The sequence below is a fragment of the Podarcis vaucheri genome, assembly GCF_965113315.1.
Source record: "Podarcis vaucheri genome assembly, chromosome: 6".
Taxonomy (NCBI): domain Eukaryota; kingdom Metazoa; phylum Chordata; class Lepidosauria; order Squamata; family Lacertidae; genus Podarcis; species Podarcis vaucheri.
Genome location: NC_138764.1, coordinates 75,651,952 through 75,670,812, shown reverse-complemented (window position 1 = coordinate 75,670,812; position 18,861 = coordinate 75,651,952). Strand labels below are relative to the sequence as shown.

Below are 18,861 nucleotides of genomic sequence, written 5' to 3'. Positions count from 1 at the left end.
TGTATAATATCTGCCTTTTTTAGAATTTGAAGGAGGGGAAACGGAACTGATTTAAGTTATCTAAATACAAAGAGTTTGATCCAGATTTGTCTTTCCATAAACGGAAGGGCTCCTTTCATTCATGGAAGGGACTGAGATCCAGTGGAAGATCCCACTGGGGAAAGGACAGGGGGAGGCAATTTTTCCTGATTGTTGCCCTCTTACTTTGTACCACCTTCCATTTTGTTCTGAGAGTCTCCTGGCCTTAAGAGCTGCTTTTTGGATAGCACAGGTGCTGCAGAGGGAAGAGGGAATAAGTGGGAAATTCCTTATGTGCCCACTTTCCAGCAGCAGGAACTTCCTTTGAGTTCTGCTTACAAGAAATCTAGATCTTAGCCAGTTTATTGTGCTGTCTTTGAAGAACAATTAGTGTATTATATAGTTCATGTAGCAAATTAATTATGCTAATGATGCAAGGTACAATTTACAAAAAAAGTCATGTAATTTGGGGGAAGCGTTTTTAAACAAAACAAATCACTGCAGAACATTGTTTTCTATTTGAGCAGAGGAGGCATAAGTAAACAAAACAAAATAAGTAAACTCAGCAGGTCCATGTTCACTTTCCCTCCAGTACCTAATTAAAGTGAATGAGATTAACACCAAGAAAGGAGTTGACTTGCTGCAGAACAACATCAATCACTGCAACTCCCAGTTCAAGTAAGTGCATTCAGTTCCTATATTCTCATTCCTCACAAAGTTGCAATAAATTATTGAGCATCCCAACAGTATTACATCATGAGCTTCTGTAGGAGAGCCTTATGATATTCATGTATTTTTCATTTATAGTGTGTGTGAGATCTCTCTCGCCACACCTTTTTTAATTGTTATTCTGAACAGTCTTCTTTCCCCATAGCAGAGCTTCCCCACATTACATCTTTACAACCCTTAAGCCTTGCCCTTAAGTATACGTCTGCGTTAAGTAACTTGTGTGATTGTGCCTGTGTGTTCAAGATGTGCGATACTGCGCTGCCCAACTTCACCCACTTTTGATTCTGGCCCTGCTTGCTTATGAAATGTGGCCCCTTACAGTTTTCCACTGCAGCCCCCAGACTCAAAAAGGTCCCATTCCAGCCTTAAGGGAGTTCCAGAACATTCCAATCTGGATTAAGCCCTGGATTATGCAGCCGTGTTTGGAATACCCCCAAGGGACATTGTGGAGCTGGTAAAGGCTCAGAAAAGGGCAAGCAAAGTAATCAAGGGGGTGGAGTGGCTCCCCATGGGGAAAAGTTGCATTTAGGATTTTATATTTCTGATAAAAAGTGAGTATGAAGTGACGTGATGGAAGTTTATATAATTGTGCACGGAATGGATAAAGTAGATAAAGTTTTTCTCTCTCATACCACTAAAACTTGTGGTTGTCCAACCAAGTTGAATGTTGGAAGATTCAGGACTGGTTAAATAATGCCCTTTTTCGCGCAGTGCATAGTTAAACTATAGAACTCACTCGCACAGGAGGCAGTGATGGCTACCAACTCAGAATGTGTTTAATTTAATTTAATTTATTATTTATACCCCACCCATCTGGCTGAGTTTCCCCAGCCACTCTGGGTGGCTTCCAACAGGATATTAAAATACAATAGTCTATTAAACATTAAAAGCTTCCCTAAACAGGGCTGCCTTCAGATGTCTTCTAAAAGTCTGGTAGTTGTTCTTCTCTTTGACATCTGGTGGGAGGGCATTCCACAGGGTGTTAAAAGAGGATTAGACAAATTCATGGAGGATAAAGGGTATCAGTGGCTACTAGCTATGATGGCTGTGCTTTGCCTCTGGGGTGGGAACTGGGAATATCCTTTTTCTACTTTTGTTCCACAATGTTTTTCTGACAGTTTTTTCCAGGCATGTTTAAAGGCAACAGAGAAGCACAAACAGTTTATAGAGAATCTTACTCCTGAGCTTCAGAGTGTGAGTATGCTTCATCAGTTTCAGAGGGTTGTGTTCGACTAACATTTGCTGAGAGCAGACTTTGCTGAAATTAATGGTCGTGACTAACTCAAATGAAAGCAACCAAAAACTCAAAAGCTATCTAAAAATCAGAACATAATCAAATCATAAAAGCTACAGCAGGAGAATAGGCAAATTGTATGTACGGTATTTCCCCCTTCACAATAATATTGTCACCATGTCTACTGCTTTTAAGGCATAGTATAATATCATTGAACTAAAACCAATAAAACAGCAATATTATAAACACATAAACATGTAAAACAGGTTCCAATGTTATGAGCCGGGAAAAGGCAAAAAGGTAAGTCTTGACAAGACTTCTGAAACAATTGATGGTTGCTGCTCCATGTATGACAGAAGAAGAGGCATTATACAGTGCAGGAGGAGGAGCAGAAAATACCCATTGTTAAGTCACTGCCCTGTGATATTCTGTTCGGGTGCAGAGGACACAACTATTATTAATACAAAATGCATATCCTGTTTTTTCACCTGCACTGGTTCCTGTCAGCCATGTGGATCCGTAGAAGAGCACTATAATAGTGTGACAGAACTGGATGTGGCCTAAAAGTGCAGGCACATGAAAATCTAAGTGGGGACTTTTGCAAGTGGTGATCAGCCTTAGTTACTTTTAGTCTTTGTAAGTGTGGGAAGCCTATGGCCCTCCGAGTGATATTGTTGTTAGACAGTAGCTCCTATTGGGAGTGACCATTGACCAAGCTGGCTGGGAACTGTTTTGGGAACTGGAGGGCCACGGCCTCCCCATCTCTGCAGTATACATAGCGGAGTTACTCAGTGTAGAATCTAAAAACAGGAAGGAAATGCCTACTGAAGGGATTTAGCAGCAGCAGATGGAAGAACTCCCTTGCTTGATGGAATGTTTGTTGCGCTGCCCTTTCAGATGAAGGCCAAGCAGGACGAGGAGAAGAAGCAGTTGTGCTCTCTTCGCGATCAGCTGAAAGCAGCGCTGCAGCTGGAGCCCAAGGAGGTAAAACTGGTGAGGGAGCACCTCCTTTTGCCTAGGAATAGGGATGGATGAATTAGCTAATTTGGTTTCCCTTAGTTCAACATTGTTTCAATCTTAAGTTCAGTTTCCTCATCAGTGTGCTTTCAAAAAAAAAGTACTCAAAAATCTTCATGCAATTTTGTGCACATTTCTCGTAATATACATATTTTGTATGCATCGTGGCCATTGGTATGGATTTGGGCAAGTCATTTCCCACAATATGTATTTTTCCATGTTACTTTGACTAATAAGCTCATTTTGTGTGCACGCTTTCCCTTAATATGTGCAGTTTTCTGTATCTTGTTTGGTTTGAGACCTGTATTGCAAAATTCGGACAGATTTTGAGAGATAGCTATGTTTCAGTTTCCATCTTGGTTCAGAATGTGCAAATTGGGTGGGTTTACATTAAAATTCTAGTGTGCTGGAGTCAGAAAATAAGGAACTCTATTTCACAAATGTTTTTGGTGAATGTGAACAGAGGTTTGGAATAATTGTAAGAGCATGAAGCTTGGATTTTTGAACCCTGGGCCAATATTAGATTTGTACTTCAGAAAAACTAAAAAGTGCTGCAAAACTGTTCTGTTTCCCAACAGAATTCTGTTAGCAAGCCACTGAGATACAGCATGCACCAGTTACAGGGAAATAAGCAGTATGGCACAGAGAGATCTGGGAATCTCTTTAAGAAAAGTGATGGGTAAGTGAAACCACTTCAGATCTGGCAACTGCAAATATATTTTGTGAGCTCAGTTTACAACAACAAAATCATAAGAAGAGCCTGCTGAATCAGGCTAATGGTTCATGTAAGTCCAGTTCTCACAGTGGCCAACCAGATGCTTATGGGAAGCCTGCAAGCAGAACCTGAACTCAACAGCATTCAACAACAACCACTCATGGGTCTGGTTCACACATTGCATTAAACCATAGTTTAAAACAACCAATGGGTTAATGTGGATGCACAGTGTGTTGGCACATGCTGCTGAAAAGTTTTGTCTACTCCTCTTGCACCCGTGCTGTTACCACTCTGCCAGGAAAGAAACCACAGTTTGGCTTGTTGTGATATTTAAACCTGGGCTCATGATTTTTCTCCTCTAAACAAACCATGAGTATCAAGCCAAAAGCAAGCCTTAGTTTCACTGCTCATGGTTTGTTTGGAGAGAAGCAAACCACAAACCTGGATTTGGGCAACATGACAAAACAGACTCTGGCTTGCTTCCCAGCAGTGGTAGTGAAGGAGTAGAGAAATGTCTACCCTTTCAGCAGCATGCACCAGCACACCATGTGCTCACATTAAACCATTGTTTGTTTGTTTTAACTATGATTTAATGTGACATGTGAACCAAATCATTCTGCAAGCTTGCCTTGGAAAGATTTTATATGGCACGGCAGACTATAAATAAACAAAACAAAGAAACAAGCAACTACTGAACAGGCAAAACTTCAGTGGATGAAATTTCTCATCATGCATTTCCATGTTGAGAAGAGGGACATGTGTTGCTGAATTCCTGCTTGTTATGCTGCTGGTTAAAGGTCCATGCCTTACCCTCACAAAAATTGGCAGACTGAGTTGTGTCATGTTTGTATGTAACCCAATGTTATTTTAGAAATATCCTATGTAGTTTAATATGTGGTTGTAACAAGGGCTAAATAAGAGATGTGATATTGTCACTAAGATGCTTGTTCAAGTGAGTCCTCCGGAGAGACTTCTGTGAGTGTAGGAGGGGAAAACAACAGTAGACACTCCTCCCATGAACTTCTGTAAATTAATTTAGGATGACAGCCATCATGTTTATTTCCATCATGCCCTTTGATGCACTTACCCTAGTGAAGTGGTTGGAATTAGTATTTGACAGGCTGGGTCTCCCACCTGAGACTTTCTGTTTTCTGTTTAATGTAATGTTACTTTTAAATTTCAGCTTAAGAAAGGTCTGGCAGAAGAGAAAGTGCACAGTCAGGTATGGCTACCTGACCATCTCACACAGCACGGTAGGCATTATGCTTCGTCTTAGAACCTGTTCAGTGTAGATGGATTAGAGAATAAGCTTCTTCAGAAACCAGTTACATACAATAACTTTATTAAGGTACTTCCAAAGTTCACCTTCCCTACAAAAGTGAAACAGGAAGTATCCCTTAAAAGAAGCACTTGTTATCCCAGGGGTCAGGAGTGAGTTTTTCCTGGTTCTGAACAATGTTTGCTGTTGCTCTTCATACACCAGTATTTGGTCTAGTGGTGATTAGAATGATGAGTGTGTAGTGAAGACCCACCTTATTTCTGTTTCGTATGTGCATAATCCATATTGTATGTATGTTGTGCAGCTGGACACTGTTGAAATTGACTTACAATATTCTTTTCTTTTTCATCATCTAGCTAAATCGCACTCCAGTCAAGCTGAATTTGCTCACTTGCCAAGTGAAGCCAAACGTGGATGACAGGAAGTGCTTTGATCTTATTTCACGTAAGTCCTCATTTTCTGAGGAAGCATTTCAAAGAGCACCCTTTTTCTATAGTGCTTCATAGGAAAGGTACAGGTGAAGAGGGTTTTTTTTGTAGGAGTCCGGGGAGGGAATGCATCTTAAACCTTACCTTATCTTTGAATTTCATTCCTTTCTCACTGGGTGACCTTGGCCCATTTACACATAATGTACCAGTAAATCTAATCATGGTTTAGTGAGAATAAGCAAGCCTGCAGGTCCCCAGAACATTTTGCTCCTCCCCCAGCTGTGCTGCAGTTGTGCAACCTAGGGCTAAGCCATGGCTCATGTTTCATCACCTCCTAATAAACCATGAGTGGTAAATCAAAAACAAACCTTGGTTTACTTAACAGCTCATGGTTTGTTGGGAGATTCTGGGGGATTATTTTGTGTTCTGATAATTTTTCTAAAACAAATTTACTCTGTGTGTGTGTGTGTGTGTGTGTGTGTTTGTTTGTGTGTGTGTGTGTGTGTGTGTTTATTTCAGATAACCGAACATACCACTTTCTAGCAGAGGACGAACAGGAATGTACCATGTAAGTATTGGGGAGGAGGGATGGAGCCCTTAAGACCTGTGTGGATTGAAAAAGTGCAACAGGTGACACTTCTATGTTTATTGTTTTCTCATGTTAGGGAAAAGCCCCAACCATTTATTTTTGATCTATTAACAGGGCTTTGAGCAGAACTACACATTATGCATGGTTCTGTTATTCTTCCTGTAGGGGGGAGGCTGACCTCCGCTACATTAAACCAACAGAACTCACAGGGATATATGTGTGCCTGCATCCCCCTGCTGCAGGAATGGGACACCTGTGGCCCTCCAGATGTTGTTGGACACCAACTTCCATTAGCCCCATCCAGCACAGTCAGTGGTCAGGAATGATGGGAACTGCAGTCTCCTGCTATAGTGGCCCAGGTGGGACCTCTGCTTATGGGTCCAGCATCTTCCATCTTAGCAAAGTGTCCTAACAACATCATAGTGTGGTTTGAAGTTCCATCTTCAAGCTCATCTGTTGCCTTGCATCCCTTTGCTTAAGGAAATGGCATGCATGGGGAAGGTATTTACTTTGGATTCCTTACAGATTGTGGCCTCAATTTACTTCCACTTGTAGCCATAATAATAATAATAATAATAATAATAATAATAATAATAATAATTCATTATTTATACCCCGCCCATCTGGCTGAGTTTCCCCAGCCACTCTGGGCGGCTCCCAATCAGTGTTAAAAACAGTACAGCGTTACAGCCATCCATGCAGTCCACAGTACCAGTAAATCTAATCTAGGCCGACTGAAAGGGTGGGGAAGTTCAGTTTATCTGACAGTAGTTTCCTTCTGGCTTGCAGATGGGTCTCTGTCCTCAGCAATAGTAAAGAAGAGGCTCTCAACGTGGCATTCAAACAAGCACAAGGCAGGGAAGAGTGCAGCATGGACGACCTGACCGGAGCTATCATCAAGGAGATAAAGCGCATGCCAGGAAACAGCATGTGCTGTGACTGCTCAGCATCAGGTGCAAAAGGAAACAGCTGAACTACTTCCCATTTTGACCCTGAATGGCTGGGGCAGGTTCTACAAAGGGGGATGCATTGGGATACCCAATCTCAGTGATCACGAGCAGAAGGAGGACTTATGCTATGACCAGATCATGTCATTATTGAGGACTGACATTGTCTGAGGACTATTCCTGCCTCAGGGTCTGGTCAACGCCAGGTCAATGATTCATAAGACCACTGCCATTCATGACGTGATTGTGGATGAAGGAATTGACCTGGCAAGAGACTTTGTTGGACATGGCAGATGGGTCTGTTCTTGCCGCTGCTTGTCTGCCAGGTTTCTCTTTCGCACAGCAACCCAGGGCATGTGGGCAGGGGATGGGGGGGGTGGAGTGATTTTTAGGAAATCATTAATTTTCACTAGGCATCCTATTATTTCATTTCATTTTTATGTGTTTGAAGCTTTGAAGATAATTGTTCTATAGTAAACTGAGCAAATGTTCACCCCTTCCACTGACATTTTTGAGGGCCCTCAGAGGTGTTGAGAACATTCCATGAGGCAAAAGTGTGAAGATTTCTTACCATACTGTCCATCACCTTCAGGAAGGTGACAATACCTGTTTTGTTCTTGCTTACTCTGCACAGACCCAGCTTGGCTCTCCATTAATTTGGGAATCCTGATTTGCATTGAATGCTCTGGCATTCACCGAGAAATGGGTGTCCATCATTCCCGTATTCAGTCAGTAGCCTTGGACAAACTGGCAACCTCAGAGCTTCTGGTAAGGGCGTTCTGACTGTGTTCTGCACTACAACAACCACCTTCCATTCAAAGTTCATGATGGCATTTCCCCTTCTAAGTACAACTGATTCACCTCTTTAATAAGCTCTATTTTGGTTACAACATTCCTTCGGTGATTATGCTGTTTTCCTCTCTACCCCATTTATTTTGCAGTCTGCCACTTTCTGTGACGTTAGCATGGTTTCACCTTGCCTGCTAACCCAGGCTGTGTGCACACCATACATTTAAAGCACATTGCTTCCCCTCAAATAATCTTGGGAACTGTAGTTTGCCACTCACAAAGCTACAATTCCCAGCAGCCTTGACAAACTTCATTTTCCAGGATTCTTTGGGGGGCATTATGGGGTTTAAGTTTACTTTAAATGCATAGTATGTACACACACACACACACACACACAGTGTCTGTGTCTGTTGTTACTTTCCTCCTTACTCCTTCCTTTACATTTAAGCTAAGCAGGGCATAAATAACACAGAAGTACTACTCAAATGTTGCCATAGTTCAACATTTCTCCTACTCTAACGTGATTTTCTCTGTCTTAAGACCCATCCAGAATGCAGCTTGTGGGCAAACACATGCTTGGCACTGACATAGCTATATTTTTATTTCCTGTTGTGTGTTAAATTACATCTTATTTGTTTTGCAGTTGGCAAAGAATATTGGAAACACACAGTTTAATGACATTGTTGAAGCCAATCTTCCCAGCGCATCTCTAAAGCCTTCTACTAATAGTGCAATGTAAATAATCTTAATTGTGGTTTTTGTTGTTTTCTTATTCTGGTGAGTGGGAAAGAGTGTTGGGGGGTGGGCAATGGGAGAAGCCCAAACATGTCCGACATTACATCGCAAGCCAAATGTCAGAACAAAACAAATTTTGGTGACACCCATTGATTTATTGTCTATAATTGATTGTGGCAAGAACTTTCAAAGAGGGTTTCTTACATCCAGTGCATTAAGTGGTTATATTGTGAGAGATGGCAACTATGGAATCTATTAAAATAGATATTTTATATTTTGTTGGCATAGATCAGACCCAATGACGCATCAAGTCCATAATCCAGTTGAGAAGTGTAAAAGCAGGGAACGAAGGCAAAAGTCCTACCTCTCTGTTTACAAGGTCCTACTGTCAATGTTAGAAGAGTGCATCTTAGATATGTAAGAGAAGATAGCAGATAGACAATAAGGCAGCATGGTTTCACCATAGGTAGATTTTGCCCAACAAATTTATAGGAATACCTTGTACTACTTGTGACATAATATCTTATAAATAATGTAGGTTAAATTAGTAGAGAGTGCATGTGTAATAAGGATATGAGGTTAACACCTGAGGACTTGAGCTTTAGAGATTGTCTGGACACAGACTTTCCTGCACTGCTGTTTTGATGTAGAGAGCCAGGTATATAGGAAGATCCCTGGTAAAATCCTGGTAGTCTTTTTAGCCTACCCTGCCCCCACCCCCAGTTGAACATAAGAACCCTGTTGTGTAGTAGTGGTGGTAAAGGTAAAGGGACCCCTGACCATTAGGTCCAGTCGCGGACGACTCGGGTTGCGGTGCTCATCTGGCTTTACTGTCCGAGGGAGCTGGCGTTTGTCCACAAACAGCTTCTGGGTCATGTGGCCAGCATGGCTAAGCTGCTTCTGGCGAACCAGAGCAGTGCACGGAAACACTGTTTAACTTCCTGCCGGAGTGGTACCTACTTATCTACTTGCACTTTGACATGCTTTCGAAGCTGCTGGGTTGGCAGGAACAGGGACTGAGCAACGGGAACTCACCCTGTTGCAGGGATTTGAACCACCGACCTTCTGATCGGCAAGCCCTAGGCTCTGTGGTTTAACCCACAGCGCCACCCGCATCCCAGTAGTAGTAGTAAGTGGTTTTTTCTGGGGGGAGTTACTCAAGGATACATGGGTTTTCTCAGGGAAAGCTCCAGAGCAGAAAGAAAGAGTGCTCAGACACAGAGTTTTAAAGTGTGGACTATGATGAGAAAGCTCAGAGGACAGTTAAGTATAGATAAGCCCTAAGACAAGACTATTAAAACAGCACAATTAAAAGAGCTGAAACAGCAATTAAAACAATTAAAGCAGGAGGTTTAAAGCAGGAGATCAAGCAAATGCTTGTCTAAACAGGTGTGACTTCAAAAACCGGCAGCATGCCAATACTGATGGACCTCTCTTGCATTTCAGCAAGGTCAGCGTTCTACAACAACAATGACACTAGTGAAAAAACCTGTCTCTGTGTTACCGCAAGCCAATAATAATCAGGCTGAGGGAAAAGAAAACAGGTTTCATATGTTGATCTTAATTCCCTTATTGGAGCACACTTTAAAACAATGGTTTATTTTCTGCTTCTGAAAGGGCAAGGTGTAAGATGTTTTACATAAAATATAAAGCATATCCTAAACTGGTCCACCCTGCAAACAAATCAGAAGAAATGCTCAATAGAGGTCAGGCATAGATAGCCTAAACACCGTGTAAGTTTTGTGTAAGCAAATCATGATGAATGCTCAATAAATAGGTCATCTGGTGAAACCCATAGTCTCTACCCATGGATTGAAGCTCTGAACTTCTGCTTCTTGTTGACTTAGAGGCTATTCTTGACATCGGCTTTTCTGCTGGCTTTGCATCAAAATGCCCCATCAGAGCCATGGTTTCCAATTTGTGCTTTGCACCATTACAGGGCTCTCCGGAAGGATTTTATCATCTCCAAGTATGTTGATAGGAAGTATGTTGCTCGGAGGACCACAGAGAGCCCAGCTGCCAGGCTCAAGGACCTGCAGGATGCTGTCAAAGACAAGGATATATTTATCTTGCTTCAGGCATATGCTGAAAAGGTGGATTTAAATCAGGCCCTTCTGGGGTACAGGCAGGTGAGGCTTCTTCTGCCCCAAAGAGCTGACAAGCACACCTACACTTTAGCAGAGATAACATCAATGTTGCAGGAGGAAAGCAGCACACACAGTCCAACCAGAACAGGTTTTATTGAACCCGGTAAGAGAAGGTATTTGCGCCTAGGCTATACACTAAGGAGATTCATAAACTCTGAGTCACTGAATAGCATTGCTTTAGTTATTTGGCTATTTCTCCAAGGCCTTTTGCTTGCATAATAAAGCAACACAGTTGTTTCCTCTTCATTATTTTTGACTCAGCATTTGGCAACTGGGATCATATTCCCCTTTGCCTTTGTGTATTTTATGTACTTCTCCCATTGTCTCTTGCATCTCATATACAGTATTGCCTCCCTTCCCCCTTTACAAAAAAAAACCTCTCAGGGAGAAATAATGACAGATCCACTGTACTTTATTTATTTAATGGTTATTTAGATTATATATGTTGAACTGTCTTGAGTTGCCTGCATAATTTGCAGCGTATAAACATTTTAATAAAATAAATACACAACACATAGCATGTAGTTTAGCTTGAAGTTTATGCCAGGAACTGATTATAGAAAAATACAATTAAGAGCCTGCCTAAGCCTTCCCCTGAAGTTTTTAGAGCGATATGAATGCCATCAGGAAGTGATTTCCATGATGCTAAAGATCAATGGCTAGGACTTAGCAGTAAGCAAAGAAAGCAGCAAAACATAGGTGCACAATCACTTTGTCTTCTTCTTCTTTGTTTAAAGGAGCCAGGCGAGACACTTCTCCATCTGGCGGTTCTAGTATGTGACCGAACATCTTTGCATATTGTAGATTTTCTGGTGCAGAATAGGTAAGCTGACTCCCTAGGCCTCATGATAAATTGAGGTAAGACCTACTATTGAGGGGTTTTGTTTTGGGATTTATTTTTTATTTTTATTTTTTGCAACAACAACAGAAAGGTCCTGAATGAGAGTAGGAAGACACACACACACACACACACACACACACACACACTATTTCCTTGCAAAAAGCTATCTGCATTGTTTAGGGACGAAAGGAAGCTGCTTGGACTTGAAGAAGTCTTGTCTGTTTGGGCTCTTCTGAAGTTTTCTTCAGCACCCTCTTCATGCCCCCCCTTTTTAAGCACTCTTTCCGTTTAGTTGAAAAAGATATTAAAGTTCTCTATGGTGTTTGAACTAGAATGGCATGTTCCTTCATGTAAATCATCACCAGGCTGAGCATGTCATCCAGTGCTGAGCATGCATGTGTGAATTTGTGCTTGTTGTGTGCCAAAAGGCATTCTCTATATGTTACATGCTGTTGTGCTATCTTCTGAGTTTCCAGCCCTGAAAATGATGCTGACAATTATATACATGTATTTTAATTTGGTCATGTTAATTAGAAGATTGAGTCCCCGGACAAAAACAGAATTTAATTCTGGGAGAGCTGGATCAGCTGTGTGTGTGTGTATATTGTGTGTGTAATGGCACCTATCAACAGCTGGGGAGGGGTGGTGATGGCGACACTAACTCCCTCGGCTAATGAGGAAATGAAATGGTGGAGAGAACAAAGTGGTGTCAATTGCTGCTGTTGAAGCTGAGGCAGTACAGTGGTACCTCTGGTTACGTACTTAATTCGTTCTGGAGGTCTGTTCTTAACCTGAAACTGTTCTTAACCTGAAGCACCACTTTAGCTAATGGGGCCTTCAGTTCCCGCCATGCCGCCAGAGCACGATTTCTGTTCTCATCCTGAAGCAAAGTTCTTAACCCAAGGTACTATTTCTGGGTTAGCAGAGTCTGTAACCTGAAGCGTATGTAACCTGAAGCATTTGTAACCCAAGGTACTACTGTACAGTGGTACCTCTGGTTACGAACTTAATTCGTTCCGGAGGTCCGTTCTTAACCTGAAACCGTTCTTAACCTGAGGTACCACTTTAGCTAATGGGGCCTCCCGCTGCCACCACACCGCCGCCGCACAATTTCTGTTCTCATCCTGGGGTAAAGTTCTTAACCTGAGGTACTACTTCTGGGTTAGCGGAGTCTGTAACCCAAAGTGTTTGTAACCCAAGGTATTTGTAACCCAAGGTACCACTGTAATGGCAAGGTCCAGGTATATCTCTTTCTCTTCCTCTTCCAGTTCTCAGCAGTATTTAATTGCATAACCCAAGACTTGTTCCTCATATTCAAGCCATACTCCATTGCATTACCATTGTATTGCTTAGACTCACTGACTGTATATATTGTAAAAAATGTACATTTATCTGGAGTGTGAATGTTAAGGGGGAGTTATTTGTAGACTGATTCCACTCCTTGGTAAATTAAGCCATCAAAGAAATGAAGTACCGTATTTTTTGCCCCATAGGACGCACTTTTTCCCCTCCAAAAATGAAGGGGAAATGTGTGTGCGTCCTATGGGGCGAATGCAAGCTTTCGCTGAAGCCTGGAGAGCGAGAGGCATCGGTGCGCACCGACCCCCTCACTCTCCAGGCTTTAGGAAGCTATCCGCAAGCCTTGGAAGCCCGGTGGCGGGAATTCCCGCAGGCTCACAAGGCTTGCGGGCAGCAGCCTGCAGCCCGAAGCATGGGCCGCCCTCCAGAGGGTGCCCCATGCTTCGGGCGGGTGTTGCAAAGCCTGGCGCACCCGGAGGGAGGTCCCGCCAGGCGTGCGAGGCTTGGGGCGGCAGCCTGCAGCCCGAAGCACGGGGAGCCCTCCGGAGGGTGCCCCGTGCTTCGGGCGGGTGTCCGCAAGCCTTGCGCGCCCGGCGGCACCTCGCAGGCAGCCCACAGCCTGAAGCACAGGTATCCGCAAGCCAGAAGTCCCGCCGGGCGCGCAAGGCTTCGGGCAGGTGTGCACAAGGCTTGAGGCGGCAGCCGCGGCTGGGGGGGAGAATATATTTTTTTTATTCATTTCCCCCCCAAAAAAACACATGAGGTGCGTCCTTTGGGCCAGGGCGCCCTATAGGACAAAAAATACGGCATTCTATAAATGGGAAACAATCTGCCTGGCTAATAATTGTCTCTCATCCAGTGGGAGCCTGGTGAAGCAGACCTCCAAGGGCAACACCCCACTTCATTACTGCAGCCTTCACAATAAACCTGAATGCATAAAACTCCTTCTACGGGCCAGAGCCAACATCACAATCAGTAAGTGGTTACCAAACAAAAATTACCGTTTGAGTTAGGAGGGGAAATAACTCCTTACTTGTCACAGACTGGTTGGACACAGAGGAATGGTAGTAGGAACCTGCTGGGGAACCCACCAAGGGACGAAGGCCCAGGGATTGGTGACACTGAGTGGTCAGAGGGAGAAGCCCTGGAAGGAGGAGGTGTCAGAGGTTGAAGGGGCAACAGGGCTTAGTGAGTTAGGAAAGTCTGTGGCAGAGAGAATCAAGAACCAGAGGCAGAAGCAAAAGCAGGTGAGTGTGAGAAGAGAGATCACGAGGCAGAGATGAATCAGGATAGTGAAGAGTCATGCAGTGTCTCCCCTCTCCTGCTGTGGCAAGCTCCCCTCATTTCCCCCTGTGCACATTTCCTCCTTATATATGCATTCTTGTAATTATTTGGTTGGAGAACTGAGTCAAAAAATTCAGACAAATGTAAATTTTGACAGGTGGCCATGTTTTAGTTCCCATATTTTGGAAAGTGCCAGTTTGAAAGATTCACCTTTAAATGTGAACTGAATCAAATTTCTCCCCCGTTCCTAAAAGTATGGTGATATCAATACAGCTTAGTCTGTTGCTCTCATTATTACTCATTTGGTGTCATCTGATATTTCTTAACAGCGAATGAAGCTGGAGAGACAGCCCTCGATATTGCTAGGCAAATGAATCACGATGTGTGTGAAAATCTGGTAAGAAATGGGAGGTTTATTTCTGCTTTGCCACTATAGGAAAGTAATGAGCTTGAGAAGTATTTAGAAAGGGCCAGGTTCAGACTCTGGCATCTCCATAGTGGACTGAATGAGGCCTCTGTCTGAAAAGCAGATGAGCCTCTACCAGTCAGTGTAGGCAATACTGAGGCAGATGTACGAATGGTCTGACTTGGTGTAAGGTAGCTTCCTATGTTCCTGTGTCTGGAATCTGGACATACCCAAATATTGAGCTCTTGGCAAAATTAAATATCTAGTGCTCTGTATTTTCAAGAGATTCAAATTACTATGAAACTATCATTGCCCATTGCTCCTGTGCTTATTTTGTGTGCACACTCTCACTTGGTCTTTGCTGAAAACAAGGTTATCAGGTTTACCTAGCACTTTAAAACTATACCCTGTAAAAGTAGTGCTGTTGTGTGAATTCACCTATGAAAATAAGAGAAGAGAAGTTGGGAGACGGTAGCCACCAAGTTAGACATATTCCTCTTCTCCCAGGCCTTTGGCCAATTAAACAATCTATGGCCTTCTAAACTGGAAGGGGTATTGTTTTTGTTACTATGTTATATAGTTTTGGGTTTTTATATTGTAAACCGCCCTGTGATCTTCAGATAAAGGCTGGTATAGAAATTTAAAATATATATATATGCAAGGCTTCTCTTCATTTGCATTTTGTAAAAGCTTTTTCTGCTTTAGTGAAAAACATGCTTCTGTGTGAGTAGTTAAGGAAGTGACAGAAATACAGCCCCAATTCACCAACAATTTATTGGCAATTTGTGGTGTTGGGATTATAGCCCCCACTACCCCTTCTCTTCTGGGTGCTTCCAGATGGTTATTTATTGTGGGATAGCTGCTCATCATGCCCACAAGTTTTAAAAAAATATTGCAGCATCCACACAACATCATTGGCATTAATATGGCAGCCTGCATCCTGACCTGCCCCTCTTTTAATTTGGATTTACCTTTTCCAGGGAAAATCTGATAAACTAAAAAAACACACACAATGACCCATTTGTGATATCTCAGACCTGTTTACAATATTAAACCTCCATATTAAGCTGGAAGCACCTTTTGTCCTTCGGCAGTACTATTTTCCACTTCCCCACTAGAACCCTGGAATACAAAAGAGAGCAGCTAGGACTCCAGCAAACTTAAAGTTTGCTTTGGAACTTTTCCAAACTATAATAAGAAAGAATGTGAAGAGATACTAGAGTGAGTGTCGTCTCTCTTGCAGCTATTGCAGGCTCAAAATGATCAGTTCAACATGCGAGCTCATGTGGAATATGAGTGGCGGCTGGGCCAAGAAGACATGTTCGAAAGCGATGATGATCTGGATGAGAAGGTAAGGTCCCAGCACTTTTGATCAGTTGTTTTGTGAGCTGGAGGTCTACCCATTGCTTCCCATTTCTCAGCACCTTCCTAAAACACATTTGGTCGCTTAAAGTTGGGTGCCTCTTCCAGCAGGGAGTTTGTGAAAATAGGCAAAACCGAATGGATATTTCTGTAGTCATTGAATTATAGAATTGGCAGAATCCCAAGAATGATCCACTACTGGGGTTATTAATGTGAATCATTTTAATCAATGTATTCCAAGGCCACTCAAAGCCAGTGATTTCAGCATACTTGATTTTGTGCTAGGCTGCAGCCCACGGGTTGTGGTCAACATAGTGCTAAGGAGGTCATTCCATTAGCACAAGGATTTCTGCCTGCACAAGGAAATAATCTTCCCTTTCCTCTCCCACTCACTGTTCTAGGGATTCTCCAAACAATCTGGAACAGACTTGGGGAGGGCATAGGAGAGGGAACAGGAGAGTAGGGTTGGAATCCTGCTGCATTAGTGGGGATCCTTGCACTTGCTTCTCTGCAACAAGTTAGTTGAATACAGGCCTGCATGTTTTAATCAAAGATTGCAGGGAGCTATTCACCACAGAGGAAAGCTCTTTATCATGCTCAAGACTACAATTATTACTTTTTTTTAAGGAGAGCTACTTCATCATCGTCATTATTATTATTATTATTATTATTATTATTATTATTATTATTATTTATTATTATTATTATTATTATTATTATTATTATTATTATTATTATTATAAAATAGGGCTGCAATCCTGTGCACACATGCTAGGCATTAAACATGAATAAGGCTTCAGTCTTCACCATGAGGCGCTTGCCTGAAGAGAAAAAGTTCATTTAAAAAGCCATCACACAACTTAAGTGTTTCAAACTTAGATCCAAAATAGACAAGCATCTGGTTTCCAGGATCAGGCACTGACTATAATTATTAGTTCTTATTTGAACAAGGACCTTGGAATTGTAAAAAATGAATACGTCTCAAGGAGAAGCCCTTCATCCATTTATTCTACATGCATTGTGTGTGCATCCTCTCAGCTGGAACTTCCATGTACAGAAGTAGTATACCAAACAACAGGGAACTGCTGTTGCCCTTTGTGACCTCTTCAAAGCGTCCTGGTGGCTGGAGGCTCTTGGAAGCAGAATACTAAATTAAATTGGGCTGCTGATCCAGCAATGCTGTTCTTGGGTAAGGTTTCTAGTATTTTATTCTGCTGTCTATTAACATGGTTTACATTTATTTGTTTCAGCTTAGTCCAGCGAAAAAAGATCGCTTTCATCGTCCTCAGAGCTGCTACAATTTGCCTGGAACAGCCTCTCAATCATGGAAAAATCCAGCTGACTTCTCCAAGGGATCCAGTCCACTATCCCCAGAGAAGCTCCGTGAGCTATACGCTGTGCCACATGTTTCTGCCTCTAGACCCACTGTGGCAACATCGCCCCCTGCCTGTACAGGCCCACCGCTGCCACCGCGCAATGCACCTAAAGGTTAGACAGCGTTGATAATGTCCTATTTCATCACTGCCTTTATAGCTACAGAATTATAGTGCTATAACTGCACCATTCCTGTGTTAGCTAATTCCCTGATGTACCATATGAGCCGTCTAATTACTGTACTCCCATTTTGCCTGAGTAGAGATGTTGGCTTCTGTCTCTCCACAATGTGCAAAGTGTACCCTACAGCTTTTTTGCGGGGGGGGGGGCGGCGGGACGGGGGGGGGAGTAAAGTGTAAGGGTGGTAAGGCCAAAGGTGCATTATTCATATCCACTTTTCACTCTGGTCAAGAATGTATTTTAATGGGGATTTTGGAGACCTAGAAGACAGGGAGGCAGAGGTTGATATCCTTTCTTTCACATACCTCTGTGGGTGTGAAGAAGATGTAACTGATTGCTACTTTCAAGTGTAAATACTGCCATGGTGAGCAGTGTTGCGCATCTCCTATTTATATGCAAACTATACAATATATCTTAAATTTTGCACCTAGGTATGGATGGCCAGCTCCTTTATTTTTAGGGCATGGGTGCAGAACTCATGGCTGTCCAGACATTGTTGACGTACAAGTCCCATCAAGCCTCACCACTGGGCATGTTGGCTGAGGCTGATGGGACCTGCAGTCCAACAACCTTCAACAAGAGTGTTATCACTGACTTTTTCTCTTTTTTTGGTCAGCCCCCAGCTTCCCTCCTCCACTGCCCCCATCCAGCTGGTCAGTCCTCCCTGCAGACACAGCACCTAGAAAGATCCTGCCTCCACCTCTGACAATTCGACATAAGCGGACCTCCTCAGAGCCTTCTCCCAGCACACCACTCAATCCTACCAGCCCAACTGCAGGTAAGAGAGCTCACTGAATCAGCTGAGGATTGCTGCATTAATTATAAAAATGAGGAACAGGAATATATCTAAATCTAGATTTATTGGGGGGAGGGAGGCTTTATGCTGAGGTATATCATCGGTCCACTATTGACATTGACTAGGGACATTAACTCTTCTTATTCACAAACTACCACAGGATACCAGCGTGCTAAAATCTGGAAACACAGCTCTAGGTATATGAAGTTAGGAAACACGGGTGATTTTTTAAATACGCCTTCCTGCACCATTTCTAAATGTTGATTATCTCTGAATGCTCTGACACACTTTGACTATGTAGGCCACCACATCTTGCAAACCTGCAAAAAATATGATTTTAATCAAGATGTGGTGAGTTCACAAATTCAGTTCATCTGGCTAAAATTCCCTTTAAAAATCAAATTGGGTTTATTTTAGCACATTAGCTATTTCTTTAAAAATGCCCATCAGTTCATATACTGAATCACTTCAGAAGCATTCCAAACAATCCAGAATGGAGAGAGGATGAATGCATTCTTTTGAGGTAGCAAATAACCTTCAAGTTGATTACATGAAAGTCAGGGACCGTGGCATGATAGTGAGAATGGACCACAACTATCCTGAATGCATCACTCTAATTCAGTGTTTCCCAACCTTTTTTGGGCAAAGGCACACTTGTTTCATGAAAAAAATCTCGAGGCACACCACCATTA

The 18,861-nt window shown here is 42.6% G+C and overlaps 1 protein-coding gene across 6 annotated transcripts in view; it reads left to right on the top strand.

The window, feature by feature from the left end:
• LOC309535520 (arf-GAP with SH3 domain, ANK repeat and PH domain-containing protein 1-like) overlaps positions 1 to 18,861 on the top strand; it is a 35,141-nt gene that overhangs the window by 8,595 nt on the left and 7,685 nt on the right. For 4 of the 6 annotated variants that reach the window (XM_082228644.1, XM_082228645.1, XM_082228646.1 and 1 more), the window contains 17 exons: positions 611 to 696; positions 1,866 to 1,941; positions 2,879 to 2,974; positions 3,577 to 3,677; positions 4,897 to 4,966; positions 5,349 to 5,436; positions 5,940 to 5,988; positions 6,799 to 6,962; positions 7,591 to 7,724; positions 8,389 to 8,480; positions 10,420 to 10,609; positions 11,365 to 11,450; positions 13,627 to 13,742; positions 14,381 to 14,448; positions 15,701 to 15,808; positions 17,070 to 17,307; positions 17,990 to 18,151. In XM_082228644.1, coding sequence (XP_082084770.1) covers positions 611 to 696; positions 1,866 to 1,941; positions 2,879 to 2,974; positions 3,577 to 3,677; positions 4,897 to 4,966; positions 5,349 to 5,436; positions 5,940 to 5,988; positions 6,799 to 6,962; positions 7,591 to 7,724; positions 8,389 to 8,480; positions 10,420 to 10,609; positions 11,365 to 11,450; positions 13,627 to 13,742; positions 14,381 to 14,448; positions 15,701 to 15,808; positions 17,070 to 17,307; positions 17,990 to 18,151 — 1,924 coding nt within the window. The remainder of the gene's footprint in view (positions 1 to 610; positions 697 to 1,865; positions 1,942 to 2,878; positions 2,975 to 3,576; positions 3,678 to 4,896; positions 4,967 to 5,348; positions 5,437 to 5,939; positions 5,989 to 6,798; positions 6,963 to 7,590; positions 7,725 to 8,388; positions 8,481 to 10,419; positions 10,610 to 11,364; positions 11,451 to 13,626; positions 13,743 to 14,380; positions 14,449 to 15,700; positions 15,809 to 17,069; positions 17,308 to 17,989; positions 18,152 to 18,861) is intronic. The other 2 variants (XM_082228649.1, XM_082228648.1) reach the window with 1 other exon arrangement.